Genomic DNA, 16,452 nt, shown 5'->3' with positions numbered 1-16,452 from the left:
ACAATGCCAGTATACATTGAAAGTAAGGGAAACAAGAAAACCTTGGATTCACACACCAGTGAAAGCAAAAACAACCTTATAAAGCACTCTTCATAAACTCAGAACATCATAAAATTTTACAATGAACCAATCACACCAGGAAATCAACTCTCGTTTACTGAAGAGTACAGATTGGTATGCTGGGAACAGAACAGGCATACCTAAAATGTAGGGTGCAACTGCAATACAGAATGACAAGCACATTAAAAGAGCAAACAACCAGACCTTGGTAAGGCACAACAGTAAGTCAAATCAAAGCTCCACCATCCAGCCATGGGTAGTCATGAATGGTGGTGTACTCGATTTCCTGGTGGACTTTATGCTCTATGGGGTCTGCAGTCAACAATACTAGGCAGGCTACTTATAAGGTAGGTCATAACCAGAGAAGATGATAGAGGAGCCCGACGTGATTCTGTGCATTCCACAATGCTGGGCTGTTGCTTGGTTTGTCTATGGGTCAGGCCTCCCAATTTAGATACTGGACCCGTGATGTGCCTGTGGAGATTTTGCAAGATTGACTAAGCTGACAGCCATTTTACTAAGTCCGAATTCAGTGTCTGGATTAACTCTAATGCTGATTCAACAGTTTTATCCACTTTCTATTTTAGTGCAACAGCTATAATGCAACTGAATGACTTGCTCAGCCATTTCAGAAGCACAAGAGTCTGAACTTACAGGTCAGGTCAGACTGAACAAGGAGCAGGTAAAATGTCCAACTGCAGGAGATGCAGCAAGACTCCACCAATGCAATAGAGTTGGCCATTATAAAAGCCAGTGCCACTCAAAAACAGTTCTTCAGGAGATCAAGGAAGACCATGATTCAGAAGAAGAGAGCACTTTCCTTGGGCTTTAGATTCAAACAGACGAGGCTGATGTACTATAGTTCATTTGCAAAATGAGGAAATGATGTTCTGAATGGGCACTGAGGCAGATGTCACAGCCTCTCCCGAATATCTGTTCATAAATCTGGTGAAGGAAACAGGCAGTATGCTAAAACCCAACAAAGAACGTGCTCATGGACCGAGGGAAACATAAGCTCAGTGTGAAAGGAATGCTTACTACTTCCATCCATAAAAATGAGAAACAGTTAAAAGAGGATGTTTCTGTTGTTCAGAATCTCCTCTCACCACTACTGAGACGACCTGCCATCAAGAGCTGAACCTCATCACAAGGTTGGATTAGCTAAACAATTTCGGTGGCAGAAGTACCCAAGGATGTTCACAGGCCTAGGGCTAATGAAAGAAGAGTACCTTTCCAACTGAGGCCAGGAGTGACACCCTGTTCTCTGACCACAGCAAGGCTATGCAAGTCCCACTGATGGACAAAGGCAAAGCTGAACTTGAGATAATGGAGGTGCTTGACATCATAGCTAGTGTGAGTGGACTTACTGACTGGTGTGCAGGCATTGTTCCTGTACCTAAGCTGGATGGCATAGTGAGGATCTGTATTGATCTAACAGAATTGAATAAGGTACTGAGGTGGTAGAAGTTTATTCTGCCCTCGGTTAAACACACATTGGATAAACTGGGCGGAGCATAGTTCTTCACCAAACAAAATGCAAACTCAGGGTTCTGGCAGGTCTGTTTAGCTTCTGAATCACAAAAGCTCACAACCTATGCTTTCAAGAGAGTCCCTTTTGACATCTCATCGGCCCCTATTTCAGATGAGGACGAACCAAATTTTGGAGGGACTGTTAGAAGTAGTCTGCCACATGGACAATATATTCATCTTCCGAGGCTCAAGTGAGGAATGTAACACAAGAGTGGAAGCTGCCTTGGAAAAACTGAAACAGGATGGAATTGCTTTGAAGAAAAAGAAATGCGAATCTGCAAAGTTGGAAGTGAAGTTCTGAGGCCATCAACTAGACTCTAGTGCAACTAGATTCAAACAAACTGGCAGGAGTCCAGAATATGGAACAGCCTACAAATGTATCAGAATTCCGCCATTTCCTTGACATGGTAAACCAGCTGCGAAAGCTCATTCCAGATTTAGCGGAGAAAACAAAGCCACTACGTGACCTCCTCTCTCAGAGAAACGTTTGGACCTGGGGTGCACCACAGGAGAAGTCAGTCCCATCACTTAAAGCAGAGCTTATCTCTCCACCAACATTGGCATTCTTTGATCCAAACAAAGCAACCAAGGTCTCAGTAGACGTCTTGTCCTTTGGCCTGGAGGAGTGCTCATGAAAAACTGCAGTGTGTAAGGAAACTGGTGGTATGTGCATCAAGAGCACAGACTCCTACTGAACAGTGTTACTCCCAAATCGAAAAGGAGATGCTGGCTCTCGTGTGGGCTTGTGAACACTTCAGCTGCTACTTAATAGGCACTACACTCCTACTTGAAACAGGCCACTAGCCAGTTGTCAGCTTGAAAGACTTGGATGACTTATCTTCAGTCTGCAAAGATTCAGAATGAGGCATACTGTTATGACGTGAACACATCCCTGGCAAATCTTTCACAACATCAGACACACTATCGAGAGTGTCATGCAAAAGCGAGTGGGTGGAAGCTGACTGCACCCTCATGGAAGATACCAACATCTACTTAGCCAGGTACATGAAAGCATTCTTGCATCATGGACAAACTTTGTGCTTAGTTGCAAAAGGGCTAAATCTGCAGCAATGTCATGCAATATTGTGAGCATGGATGGCCAGCTGTTCCAAAAGGAGCTCAGAAACTCAGACCTTACCAGCCTGAAAGAGGCATACTCACCATTCTTGATGGTTTGCAGTTAAGGGGCTCCAGACTCGTCATTTCTGCTTCTATGCATGCCAAAACCAAGATGTTGTGATAGTTAATAGAGTGATTCCCACGTCACTCAGTTCGCCACTCCCACACAGGAGGAGTTCACAGACTCTACAAGCTGGGTTATCAATAAAGTTCAATTGACTATCCTGCAAGGATGGCTTTGGTGTGCTCTGACGATCCCTCAATATCGAACACAACAGCAGGTAGTAATAAATGATCACCCCATGATAGAAGAATTCAAGCTTGGACAGGCTTACTTCTCTGCTGTTTTCAGAGAATCAGAGAACCAATTAGCGCTAGCCAGTTTCTTGCAAAAGTCAGCCAATTGGTTAGATTTTCCTATGCACATTCTTCCCTGAAGATGTCAACATTTTCTTGGACAATGACATCCAGAGAGACCAATGACTGGAGTTTCATTTCAAAGCTTAATAGAACATTGAAAGGTCAATCTACTTTAAGAAAAGTGACGGCAGAATCCAGGCCCCAGACATCTATATACAAGCACTTTTCAGTCACTGGATACAAGCAGAAACAGTAAGGAGTTCTGCTTTGTACTACCTCAGGAGATCAAAAAGAAAGAACTCTGTCCCCTTCTGCGAAATCCCACTTAATTGTACTGTTTGATACATAAGATTAAATACCTCTGAATACAAAGTTTTATAAAAGATCGGCGTCCAACATCTAGAGTGAAGAATATTTTAGTAATATTTGCATCAAAAGACAAATGTATTCATTATGGATACTGGGAACAGCAGCTGTGAAATGATGCACTTCACTAAGTGACCTGCGAGTATTTCCAGCATTTTCTGTTTTTATTTGGACTGAATCCAATTTGTACACGTAAGCGTGCTTCAAGTTCTATGATATCAGATTTGGTCGCATTGTGCTGATTTTATATCTGGGGTTGGCACCTTCTTAAAGTAGAGCTACATTCGCATTTTCTTGATACTGATGTTTTACCTGGTCACAATCATACATGTGCTGCAAAAGCCAAGTTTGTCTTATCTTTTGAAATCTCCATTCCTTGTGTTTTTCAGACCACCTACAAAAACAAGATAAAAATGAAAAAATTCAGCTAGTTTTAATAAATTACAACACCATTAAATGTACTGTATGTTACCTCTAGACTTGACCATTCCAATGAATTCTGGCAAATCCCCATCTTTCCACCTTCTGTAAACGTAAGGCCTGAAGGCTCCAAACAATTTTCATTACCTCTTTGTGCATGTGCTTATGCCTGCTACTGGTTAAAAAGAACTCTGACAAAGGGTCTTCAATCTGAAACGTTAATTCTTGTTTTTCTTCCCACAGGTGAGGCCTGACCAGCTGAGTATTTCCAGTAAATTTCCAGAATCTGCAGTATTTTTTCTTAATTTCAGTTACTGGTTAAACAGAGCCTTGATTTAAAAAATCACAAACTGAGAGCACAAGTTGTACAGTCCTTGAAAGTGCATAGGTGGCGGAATCAGTTCATTTGTGAGGTGAGTGAAGTTATCCACACTGGTTCAGGAGCTTGATGGCTCCTCAACCTGATGGTGTGGGACATAAGGCTCTTGTATCTCCTTCCCAATGGCAACAGCAAGAAGAGAGCATGGTTTGGATGGATGTTGTTTTTCACATGAGCTCAATGGTGGGGAGGGCTTCTCCTGTGATGGGCTGGCCTGTATCCACTAATTCAGCAAACAATGTCATTGCCAGGCCATATTTTATTGTTTACCCTCACTTGCCCTTGAAAAAGTAATGGTATTCTGCCCTTTACAATTGCTTCAGTCGACAAGGCAGAATTTCGACAGAACAGGCTGAGCTGATTGAGAGGATAACAATTTGGGTATGAGTCTGCAGTCACATTTAGTCCACTTGAGTAAGGTGGCAGATTTTGTTTTTACAAGGGGCAATTTACAATGATGAAGAAAGCTGGTGAAGAAAGCTTTAGGTATGCTGGCCTTTATTAATCAGAACATTGAGTATAGGAGTTGGGATGTAATGTTGAAATTGTATAAGGCATTGGTGAAGCCAAATTTGGAGTATTGTGTACAGTTCTGGTCACCGAATTACAGTATAGGAAACATGTCAATAAAATTGAGAGGGAACAGAGGAGGTTTACTAAAATGTTGCCTCGGTTTCATCTCCTAAGTTACAGAGAAAGGTTGAACAAGTTAGGTCTTTATTCTTTGGAGCGTAGAAGGTTGAGGGGGGACTTAATAGAGGTATTTAAAATTATGAGGGGGGTAGATAGAGTTGACGTGGATAGGCTTTTTCCATTGAGAGCGGCGGAGATTCAAACAAGAGGACATGAGAGTTAAAGGGCAAAATTTTAGGGGTAACATGAGGGGGAACTTCTTTACTCAGAGAGTGGTAGCTGTGTGGAACGAGCTTCCAGCAGAAGTGGTTGAGGCAGGTTCGATGTTGTCATTTAAAATTAAATTGGACAGCTATATGGACTGGAAAGGATTGGAGGGTTATGGGCTGAGTGCAGGTTGGTGGGACTAGGTGAGAGTAAGAGTTCAGTATGGACTAGAAGGGCCGAGATGGCCTGTTTCCGTGCTGTAATTGTTATATGGTTATTTGGTTATGATCTAGTAACCATCTGAGAGAGGTCAGAATTTGGTGTTTATGATTCAAAGAAATGATACGGCAAGCTATTAAATACATACATTTGTTCCATCTTCACAAAGAAAGACCCCAGAGAACTCCCTTGCAGAACATAAACTCATGAGAGGGAGGAATTGAATGAAATCAATATTAGGGGAAAGACGATTTTAGAGAAATTTAACACATATCCTGGAGTGTTTAATTAAGTAGGCCAGAGTCAATTTCTTAAGTTGTATACATTCTGCATGAGTTCAAAAGATTGGAAAGTAGCTAAAGTAACACTATTTAAAAATGGAGGTAACAGATGGAAATATAGATCTCTCACTTCACTACAGTCAATGGTGTGCATAAAGACGAAGAAGAAACTTGAATCCTGTAATCGGCAAATGGCCCTGGTGATCAGCAGTTAATGCACATCAGGGCCAAAGAAACTTAGCAAATGCTAATGATAAAGACATCGAATAACACTGGAGAATTTTATGTGAAGCAACTCTTTACCAAAAGGATTTCATAAAGTTGAAGAATAAAAATTAGGTTTATTATTGGTTGAGAGGAAAATCTTGATCAAGACAAACACCCGTAAGTTTAGAAACAGCTACATTCTGTATTAAATGAACTGCAAAGTGGAAGCAAATACATTTCTTAACAGCAATGACACTGAGGTATCTGTTAGCTCATTCCAAAATGAACATAAGTGAGTTTTAGCAAGTAAGCAATGGTGTGACAACATATCCTTCCTTGCCAGAGCAGCCAGGAAAACATATGGCTGCATCAACTGTGATCTAAAATTCATAATCCACTTACTACATTGGTAAGTTAGAAATTGAAATAAGATGGTCATAAACTTCCAAGTTCACTTGTTCAGAAAAATAAGCCACTGAGTGAATTGTTTGCAGACTGCAATTAGTATGCTTTGAATTTCTAACTTACTAAAGCTGAGAGTTTACATCTGTAGCATTGAAACAAGATTTTTTTTTAAGCAGATCTTTTGTTTCCTCCTACAGTGAATTATTGTCCCCATTTTCTCTGGAAGCCTCGATGCTTGGCTCAACACTTTCTCTGCTAACAATGAACAGAGAAACGAAGGAATAGTTCAACTGTATTTAAGAATGTTTGAGGCATTCTCAGCTTGGTTACTCTCATGAATAAAAGCCCAGAAATACTCAATTGCACAGGGTCCAGAAAGTTGCTTCTCTGGGGCTTGTACAGATGAGCTGATGATGTAAAATTAAATCCTTTTCCAGCTGCGAAATTTAAAATCAGTTAATTAAGAACAAGGTGGAAATAAAGGCAAGTAGTCAATTATGTTCTCATGAAACAAGTGTGATTATCATTAGAAACTGATTTTGGTCACTGCTTGTCTGTGGGGAAGGAAATCTGTCATCCGTCTCTAGCCAGGCTTACATGTGGCTTCCAACCAGGACAATACCGTTGATTTCCCTCTGAATTGGTCTAGCAGGCCTTTTGTTCAGTTTAAATAACAAATGTTACCCTTGCCAGCAGCACTCACAACCCTTGGGATAGGATAGGCTTTCTGGACCCCAGACTACACTGAGATCTGCAACTATAATACCTTTGATTAGCAAATACAAGATAAGATTTAACATGTAAAATAGACCAAACTTTGCCATTTTGGAAAGAGTTCCAACTACTTAGTTTACTTCTAAAAAGGCTGGTTGTGTTTCTAAGGCAGCGCCTTTTGGTTCGTTTTAGTAAACTGCGTATGTGAATCAAATTATCAAACTAGTTTCCTTAATTACTGGGAATACAAACTGAGTTAGTGTAATTTCTGTTTATGATTTAATCCTTGGTGTCTCAACGTTATCCTGGTAAATCTGCCTTCACTCCCTCATAGACTAAGGGCCTGGTCTGGAGTTTTAGACTGTAATCCAGGTTGACCTAACGAAGTCCAAGTAGTCATTGTCCCACCAGCCATTTGGTATGTGGGAAGATGTGCAAAGTCCACACTGACAGGATTCAACCTGGTGCTGTGAGGGTGTAGTTCCACTAGATGCTTCACTCTGCCCATCCACTCACAGTGCCTTGGAAAAAAAACATTCAGACCCCACAAGCATTTTCGAATTTTACTGTCTCATTTTCTAAATTTAAAATATATTGAAGTCGGACTCATTTGAGCTAACCCACAAACAATTATGGATCAAAAGAAAAAGTCCAAAACCTGTCAACAATTTACTAACAAATAAAAACTAAAACTGTGAGGCTTCATCCCCTTTGTAATTACCGCACTAACTTTCCCCAAGTGTCATACTGTATAAACTCACTCAATTTGTTGATGTAGAAACTTGGAGGATCTCTGTTTTCAATGATTTCATAAGAATAAGTACCCCCTCTCTTTGAAAGTTCAACAGCATGGTAGATTTTCAACAGACCAAACCAAACTGAAGACAAAAGAGCATTCAAAGCAAGTCAGGGAAATGACAATAAAGAAGCACAAATCTGGGAAGAGGTACGAGACAATCTCAAAGGCACTGAACATAACTCAGAGTTCAGTGCAGTCCACTATGAAAAAGTGGGGAAATTATGAAACTACAGCCACGCTGCCTAGGTCAGGTCGCCACTCTAAACATAGTCGCCGGAGAATAACACTTGTAAGACAGGCTACTGTGTCACCAACAGTCACTCTGACTGAGCTGCAGAAGTCCATGGCTGCAACTAGAGATGAAGTTCATGGCTCCACAATCGCTATAGCCTTGCACAAAAAGGGTTTTTTGTGGAAGAGTGGCAAGGAAGAAGCCATGGCTAAAAAAAAAGCATATCCTTGCCCATAAAGACTTTGCAAAGCATCACTTGGAACATACTGTAAAGATGTGGAAGAAGATCTTGTGGTCTGATGAGACTAAATTCGAACTCTTTGGCAGTACATGTGGCATAAATCTAATACTGCACATTAGCCAGGTAACACCATCCCGTCTGTAAAGTATGGTGGAGATCATGCTGTGGGGATGCTTTTCACCAGCAAGGACTGGAAATCTGATCAGGATTGATGGGAAGATAAATGCTGCTAATACAGAACAATCCTGGATTAAAAACTGTGGAGGAGTTTTGTCTTCCAGGAGGACAATGACCCAAAGCACACTACCAGAGCAACAAAAGAGTGATTTCAAATGAGGGAGTTGATGTCCTTAATAGCACAGTCAGAGTCCTGATCTTAACTCAATCCAACAGCTCTGGCAAGACCTCAACATTGCTGTCCACCGCCGCTCCCCAACTAACCTGACAGAGCTTGAGCAACTTTGCAAAGAGGAATGGGCAAATTTTGCTCCATCACGTTGTGCAAAGCTAACAGAGACATATCCAAAAAAGACTACAAGTGATAATAGCTGTGAGAGATGGTTCAACTAAGTACCAAGCAAAGTGGAATGAATACTTTTGAACTGCTGACATTTCAGTTTTTGAATTTTTAGCTTTTCATGCTTTGCAATTTTCCCCATTTTTTAGGATCTACTGTGAAAAAGGAGCATGTGATTCACAAATAAAAATTCTCAATTAAATCGATCAAAATCCATGATTGTAATACTCATTTATGTGAGCAAAGGGTTGGGAGTTAAATACATTTACAAGGCACTGCCTTGTCTTCTAGATATGAAGGATAGCATTATTTTCTACATCCATAATAACATTTTGATGTGTGGTGGAGAGTATATTGGCTGGCTGCATCACAGCCTGGTATGGAGACACCAATGCCCTTAAATGAAAAATCCTACAATAAATAGTGGATAAAGCCCATTCCTTCATAGGTAAAGTTCTCCCCACCATTGAGTATATCTACATGAAGAGTTGTTGCAGGAAAGTACCATCCATCATCAAGGACCCACTCCACCCAGGACATGCTCTTATCTCACTGCTGCCATCAGGAAGAAGGATCAGGTATCTCAGAATACACACTACCAAGTTCACAAACAGTTATTACCCCTCAACCATCAGGTTCTTGAACCAAAGGGGATAACTACACTTGGCCCATCACTGAAATGTTCCTAAAACTAATGGACACAATCTTAAGGACTCTCTGTGTCATGTTCTCAAAATCAATCAATCAATTTATTTATTTATTTATTATGTCTTTCTCTTTGTATTTGCATAGTTTGCTGCCTTTTTGTCACTGGTGAATGCCCAGTTAGTGTAGACTTTCATTGATTCGGTGATGGTTATTATTCTATTATACAGTGGCATGCAAAAGTTTGGGCACCCCTGGTCAAAATTTCTGTTACTGTGAATAGCTAAGCGAGTAAAAGATGAACTGATTTCCAAAAGGCATAAAGTTAAAAATGTCACATTTCTTTAATATTTTAAGCAAGATTACTTTTTTATTTCCACCTTTTACAGTTTCAAAATAACAAAAAAGGAAAAGGGTCCGAAGCAAAAGTTTGGGCACCCTGCATGGCAGTACTTAGTAACATCCCCTTTGGCAAGTATGGAGTATGGAGTCGGACGAGAGAAGCACAGAGGAACATCTGGTGAAACTTCTGAAATGCCTGTTTCACTGCTGCTGCTACTGTGCGATCCAGAATCTCCGGAGTGGAAGGCCCCAAATCCTCAGCTTTGCCTGTTGCTTGGCAGCCGGGGCCGGGGTCGAAGTGCTCGGTCCTTGGTGTCAGAGGGCTGGTCGGAGGCTCGAAGTTTTCGGACATACTCAGAGTCGGCTGTGGTCAGGTGCTTCCAGGGTGCTGCATTGGCAAGTTTGCGGCACTGGAGGTTCATGGCAAGGAGAGTTTTTCTTCCTTCTACCGTCTGTGTGAGATGATGGGGCTATCGAGACTTTGAGACTTTTTTTTTACCGTGCCTATGGTCTGCTCTTATCAAATTACGGTATTGCTTTGCACTGTTATAACTATGTTATAATTATGTGGTTTTTGTCAGTTTTAGTCTTGGTCTGTCTTGTGTTTCTGTGATATTATACTGGAGGAACATTGTATCATTTCTCAATGCATGCATTACTAAATGACAATAAACGAGGACTGAGTGCCCTCATACTCTAATCTAATCTTCCCCTTGGACGGCAGAAGATTCATGACAAAATCCATGGGGACGTGTGCCCATGGTCTTTCTGGAGTAGGTAGGGGGTGGAGGAGCCCTTATGGTCAGGTACAGAGCAGGCCTACACATACTACTAAACCTCTTTCATCATTCCAGGCTCAAATACCTTCCCCTGATAAACTCGAGGATCCTGGCAACCCTTGGGTGAGCGGTCATTCTCGATGAAGGTCCCATTGCAGTACCTGGGACTGAATGGAACTTGGGACGAACAGCCAACCCGGACGACCTTAGTCATCTCCCCTTGTGCTCAGGCCTTGCGAACAAGAGCGTCGATTCCCCAATGAACTGGCACTACTACCTTGGCTTGGGGCAAGATGGTGGTAGGCTGCTCCTCTTGTTCCGATTTGTCAAGATGAAATTAAAGCAGTTAAAAAACAAAGACCACCTGGCCTGCCTGGGACTCAGCCTCTTGGTCTCCTGAACATAAGCCAGGTTCGTGTGGTCTGTCCAAATGATAAAAGGATTCTTGGCCCCCTCTAGTCAGTGACGCCATTCCTCCAAAGCCACCTTAACCACACGAAGTTCTCAATTCCCAATGTCATAGTTTCTCTCTGCCAGCTATAGCTGCCTGGAGAACAATGCACATCGTGCAGTTTACCGACTAAAGATGGTCGTTGAGACAGCACTATACCCACTCCGATGTCTGAGGCGTCAACCATCACAATGAAGGGAAGGTCTGGGTTAGGAGAAGTCAAGATGGGAGCTGATGTAAACCACTGTTTAATTTCTACTAAAGCAGCCTCTGCTTCAGTCGTCCAGACAAAAGGGCCTGTGGATTTCTTAGCGGAATTAGTGCCAACAGCGGAATTGCCACATAACTTCTTTTAGAAGTTCACAAACCCCAAGAAACCTTGGACTTGTTTGACATGACAGAGAGAAACTATGAAACTATGACTTCAGGAATCTCTGACTGCCTGGTTTTTGTAGGGTCTGTTTTGAGATTGCTGTTGGAGATGATGAACCCGAAAATGAAACAGTTTTCACATGACATTTGGACTTCAACTTGATATAAAGTCCATGGTTGAGAAGCTTCTTTAAAATGTCCCTGACATGAGTGTCATGATCCTCCATGGTCTACGAGAAAATTAGGATATCATCCCAGTAGACTAAGGCACTCGTGTGGAGAATATATCCGGAGCATGTGGTTTATAAAGGCCTGAAAACTGCTGGAGAGTTCACACGACCAAAGGGCATAACCAGGTACTCATAGAGCCCGGCTGGTGAATCGAACACAGTCTTCCACTCATTGCCTTCCCTTACATGGACCAGATTGTGTGCACAATGTAGGTCTAGCTTGGGGAATACTCTTGCCCCTTGGAGAATCTCAAAAGTGGTATTCATGAATGGAAGGGGATAACGATTCTTGACTGTTATGCAATTTATTCTCTATAATCAATACATGGCTGCAGGCTACTATCCTTCCTTTGTACCAAGAAGAAGCCTGTGCTAGCTGGTGAGGTGGAGGCTGAACGAATCCCATACCAAGTGCTTCCTTTATATATTCCTTCATTACACTTCTCTCTGGATTTGAGACCACGTATAATCCACCATGCGGAGGACAAGTACCAGGCAGAAAATCTATAGCACAGGCATAGGGTCGGTGTGGTGGAAGAGTCGAGGTCTTTCCCTTGCTGAAGACCTCTTCCAAGTCCTTGTATACGATAGGAACTTTGACTGGCCTGGGTGTTGCAAATTCTTCTGAAGCTTCCTTCAAAGATGACTCCTCAGGCTTCTTGGTGGCAGGGATGGTTCAACCAATTTCTGAGTCTCCTTCCTAGGGTCACCAGACTCCATCGTACCTTAGGCGATGGCAACAAGGTGTTACAGATGGTCCTTGCACCCCGGGAACAGGCTCCAAGGGTCTGCATTTAGGAGTCCTTCCTTTAGTTGGGACCTAGCAGCTGGATCCCTTAGACTTTGGGTTACCTCACATTAATGTCAGTCCCCTTGCTGGTCATTGGTCTTGGGAGATTCTGCAGGTCAGAACAAGATGCAGCAAGCTACCCTCTTACAGTAATTGGACCAAGCAATGATTCTCCCCTCCCTCCATTCCACAGATGGGACAGTCAAGGGAACCCAAGAATCAGGGGTATGAGTAGTGAGTCAATGATATAGAAACTAATATCTTCCACATGACCTAACCTCATCTGCAAAACCACAGTCTCTTCCTGGACCTGCCCGGAACCCAGTGGGCTGCCATCCAAGGCAGCTGCGGGTATGGAATGGCTCAACTCTCACAGCGGTATGTCAAGCCAACAGGCAGCTCCTAAGTCTAAAAAATTAACCAATGCCTCAGAGTCCACAAAAGTCTCTACCTGCCCCAGGTGAACTCTGCCTTCAGCACCAAAACAGAATCCTTGGGATTAGGAGTAGTGGCTGCTACTGTCACAGTCCTCCCAATACTGGACGATCTTTGCAGTTCTCCTGGAGGCTGCAACTTCGGAGATTTGGTCCACAAATGACTTGATTCCCCACAGTAATAGTAGTAGCCTTGATTCCGACGCTGGGACATCTCATCAGTGGGGAGTCTCGTGTAACCGATCTTCATGGGCTTGACAGCAGGCTGATCATGTTCTGAGATCATGTGGTGGAACGACAATGGATTGAGGCCAGGCTCGGGCTAGCCCTCTTCAGCCTTGTAATGTAGTCTCCCTTACGCTCTGCCAGACGATTGTCAAGACGGATGGACAGATCAATGAGGAACTCTTAAGTCACCTGTTGGCTCTCCCAAGGTGAGGGCATCCTTTAGTTTGTCCCAGAGTCCGTGGTGGTACAGAGTGGCCAAGATTTCACCATTCCAACCACTCACTTGCGTCAAAGTTCGGAACTCAATAGCGTAGTCAGCCACTGATCACTGCGCTATTCATGAGAACGTCCGAGCCTCTGTATGCACCAGCAGGATGACAAAAATACCTTTCTCATGGAGGCCATGAATTCCTCCGAATCCACACAAATCTCCAACCTTCATTCCCAAGACGTGGTGGCACAAGTGAGGGCACTCCTGGTCGGGAGAGAGAGATGATGAAAGCCACTTTTCCACACTCCGAAGGGAACCGGGATGGCTGGAGTTCGAATACCAATGCACATTGAGTGAGGAAGCTGTGGCAAGAACTCAGGTCCCTGTCGAAACTCTCCGGGGTCGGAGGATGTGCTGGCTTCAGAGAGTGACCGACAGGTTCACCTGAGCTGCTCTGGCATCCTCCTTGCGATAGCTGGTATACAGCAGCCTGGAGGTCATGTATCTCCAAGCTCTGTCTGGAAATCCTCTCGCTGTGGCTCGCCAGAGCAGCCGACAGACTCTGATACCCCACTGGATCCTCGTTGGCTCAACTGTACTGAAATGAAAGTCCTTGACGAGGATAGTTTGCATCTAAATGCTGGAGTATCTGAAGCAAGGATCGAGACACGGTATCAAACTGGATCAAGAACTGAGCACTAGTAGAACTTACAATTGAGCACCAAGTCTCAGTTCAGGAGTTCCTTAAATAGGTGTTTCTTAGTGCCCAAAACGTGATTGCCAATTAGCGGGACGGTTCTGGATCCTTAAAGTGGCAGTGCCAGCTATCCATATTCCGGAGAATTAGAGCGTCAGTTGGGAGCATCTTGTAATAGAGATATATGCCTGTAGTGCAACGGTTAGCGTAACGCTTAACAGCACTAGCCATCAGGATCAGTAGGGAGTTTGTATGTTCTCCCCATGAAAGCATGTGTTTCCTCCGGGTGCTCCAGTTTCCTCCCACATTACAAAGATGTATAGGTTAGTAAGTTGCGGGTATGCTACGGTGTCACTAGAACCATGGCAACACTGGTGGGCTGTCTCAGCACATTATCAGGCTGCGTTGGTTATTGATTCAGTCAACGCATTTCACTGCATGTTCTGATGTTTCAATGTACATGTGACAAATAAAGCTCATCTTTAATATTAATATTACAGTCGAGCATGTGCAATGTCCTCACCATTTTCTTTAAAGTCAGTTCTGGAGACTTGTTGCTCTTTAGTGGCATTATTTACTTTAATTTTTAGTTTATTGTTATTTTATTATTAATTAACACAGAAAAAAACACCTCATCCCCTGTGATCTGTATAGGGTCCATGAGGTCAATGCTGCTTTGCCTCTCTCTTATAGACTCTGTCCGTCTCCAGAATAAATACAGATGCAAATAATGAATTTAGTGTCACCCCCTTCTATTTTGGCTCCACGATTGGATTACCATTCTGATCTTCCGGAGAAACAATTTTGTCCTTGCAATCCTTTAGCTCTTAACGTATCTGTAGAATCCCCTATGATTCTCCTTTACCTTATCTGTTAGAGTAGCCTCATGCCTTCTTTTAGCCCTCCTGAGTGTTCTCTTGCATTTCTTATACTCCATAAGCACCACATTTGTTCCTACCTGCCTATTCCTGCTATGCACATCCTTTCTTTTCTTATCCAGGGCCTCATACCTCTTGTAAACCAAGGTTCTCTAAACCTGTTATCTTTACAGACACATACAAAATTTCACTTTGAAGGTCTCTCGCTTACTAAATACAGGTTTCCCCCGCCATCTAAAGGTAGAGCGTTCCTATGAAACGGTGCGTAAGCCGGAATGTCGTAAAGCGAAGAAGCAACTACCATTTATTTATATGGGAAAAATTTGTGAGCGTTCGCAGACCCAAAAATAACCTGCCAAATCATGCCAAATAACACATAAAACCTAAAATAACAGTAACATATAGTAAAAGCAGGAATGATATGATAAATACACAGCCTATATAAATTAGAAATACTTCTCTACAACGATTGCCTGCACTGTTCTCCGTAGCGAAAATTTCACGCAAGCGCTCTTGGCAAAACACTCTCTCCAGTAACCTTTAAGCTATGAAGCTGCCAAATCATATCAAATAACACATAAAAATACACAGCCTATATAAAGTAGAAATAATATATGTACAGTGTAGTATCACTTATGTGAATCGGGAAGACATCAAGCACACTGATGATGGTGTGTTAGGCTGAGTCGTCGGAGGTTGGGGTGGTGCAGTGGCCCCCACCTTTCAGGCAGCGAACTGATACCGATCTGCAAAGCATGCAGGGGTACAGCGGTGGCCCGGACGCATCCAGCCTCTGATCTGGGCCGACATTTGCGTGCCAGGCGGTACTTAATTAATTAGCTTGTTTATTTCGGCTTTTTTCTTAAAGATGTGCTGGGTGCCTCCCGGCTACCGCTGCATTCTCCACAAATCGGTATCTGTCCGCGGCCCGGAGGTTGGAACCACTGGGGTGTCATCACATTGTTGATCAGGGCAGGCAGGTCATCTTCTTCTATGTCTGCCTGCCTCGATGGCGAAGGTCGAGGTTCGTCATCTGCTGTGGCTGATGTGAAAGGCTTGAAAAATGACAGTATGCTTGACTGCTAGCCTCGCGCATTTTTCTATCATACAGTTCTTTGTAAACCATCTTGCAAATACGCCCTAAACCGGCGTACCCTTTCAAAATTAAAGTCGTACTTTATCATTGCAGCGAAAATCTCACGCAGCTGCTTCATGTTCAGTTCCTGGACAACTTCACTTTCGGTCCGTTCGCTACTGCATTTGGTTTTGATTGTTATCCTTTCCTCTTCCAATTGTATCAGCTCTTCATCTATCAGTTCTTGGTCATGGGATGCCAAAACCTCTTCAACATCATCTTCGTCAACTTCCACAAGCCATACTCACTTTGTCCTTACTTCATTTACCACGATCGAAATGCTTAATTATGTCTAGTTTTACGCTAAGTGCAACACCCTTACGAGCTCTTTCAGGCTTTTCCGATACCTTAGAACTCATCTTGCTAACGGCTGATCACAGGCACGTGTTTAAGCAATGCCAGCTAGAATCCGGGGGAGAGCGGCTGCTCGGGGCACACGCTGCCTTTTATCGCATGCTGTTTTTTTCACGCGTTGCTTTTTTTGTAACAGTGAAAACACCTTCTGTTAGTGAAAACAGGTAACTAACGTAGGTCTTTCATAACAGCCAAGTTTCGTAAAGCAAACGTTCAA

General features: G+C 42.9%; 1 protein-coding gene across 2 annotated transcripts in view; it reads right to left on the bottom strand.

Annotated features, from left to right (window-relative positions):
* The window catches only part of LOC134351987 (uncharacterized protein C7orf50 homolog), a 440,201-nt gene that overhangs the window by 11,011 nt on the left and 412,738 nt on the right, over positions 1 to 16,452 (bottom strand). For both annotated transcript variants that reach the window (XM_063058984.1, XM_063058985.1), the window contains exon 3: positions 3,748 to 3,829. In XM_063058984.1, coding sequence (XP_062915054.1) covers positions 3,748 to 3,829 — 82 coding nt within the window. The remainder of the gene's footprint in view (positions 1 to 3,747; positions 3,830 to 16,452) is intronic.

Source organism: Mobula hypostoma, chromosome 9, assembly GCF_963921235.1.
Source record: "Mobula hypostoma chromosome 9, sMobHyp1.1, whole genome shotgun sequence".
NCBI classification, from domain to species: domain Eukaryota; kingdom Metazoa; phylum Chordata; class Chondrichthyes; order Myliobatiformes; family Myliobatidae; genus Mobula; species Mobula hypostoma.
This window is presented reverse-complemented; position numbering and strand designations above follow the sequence as displayed.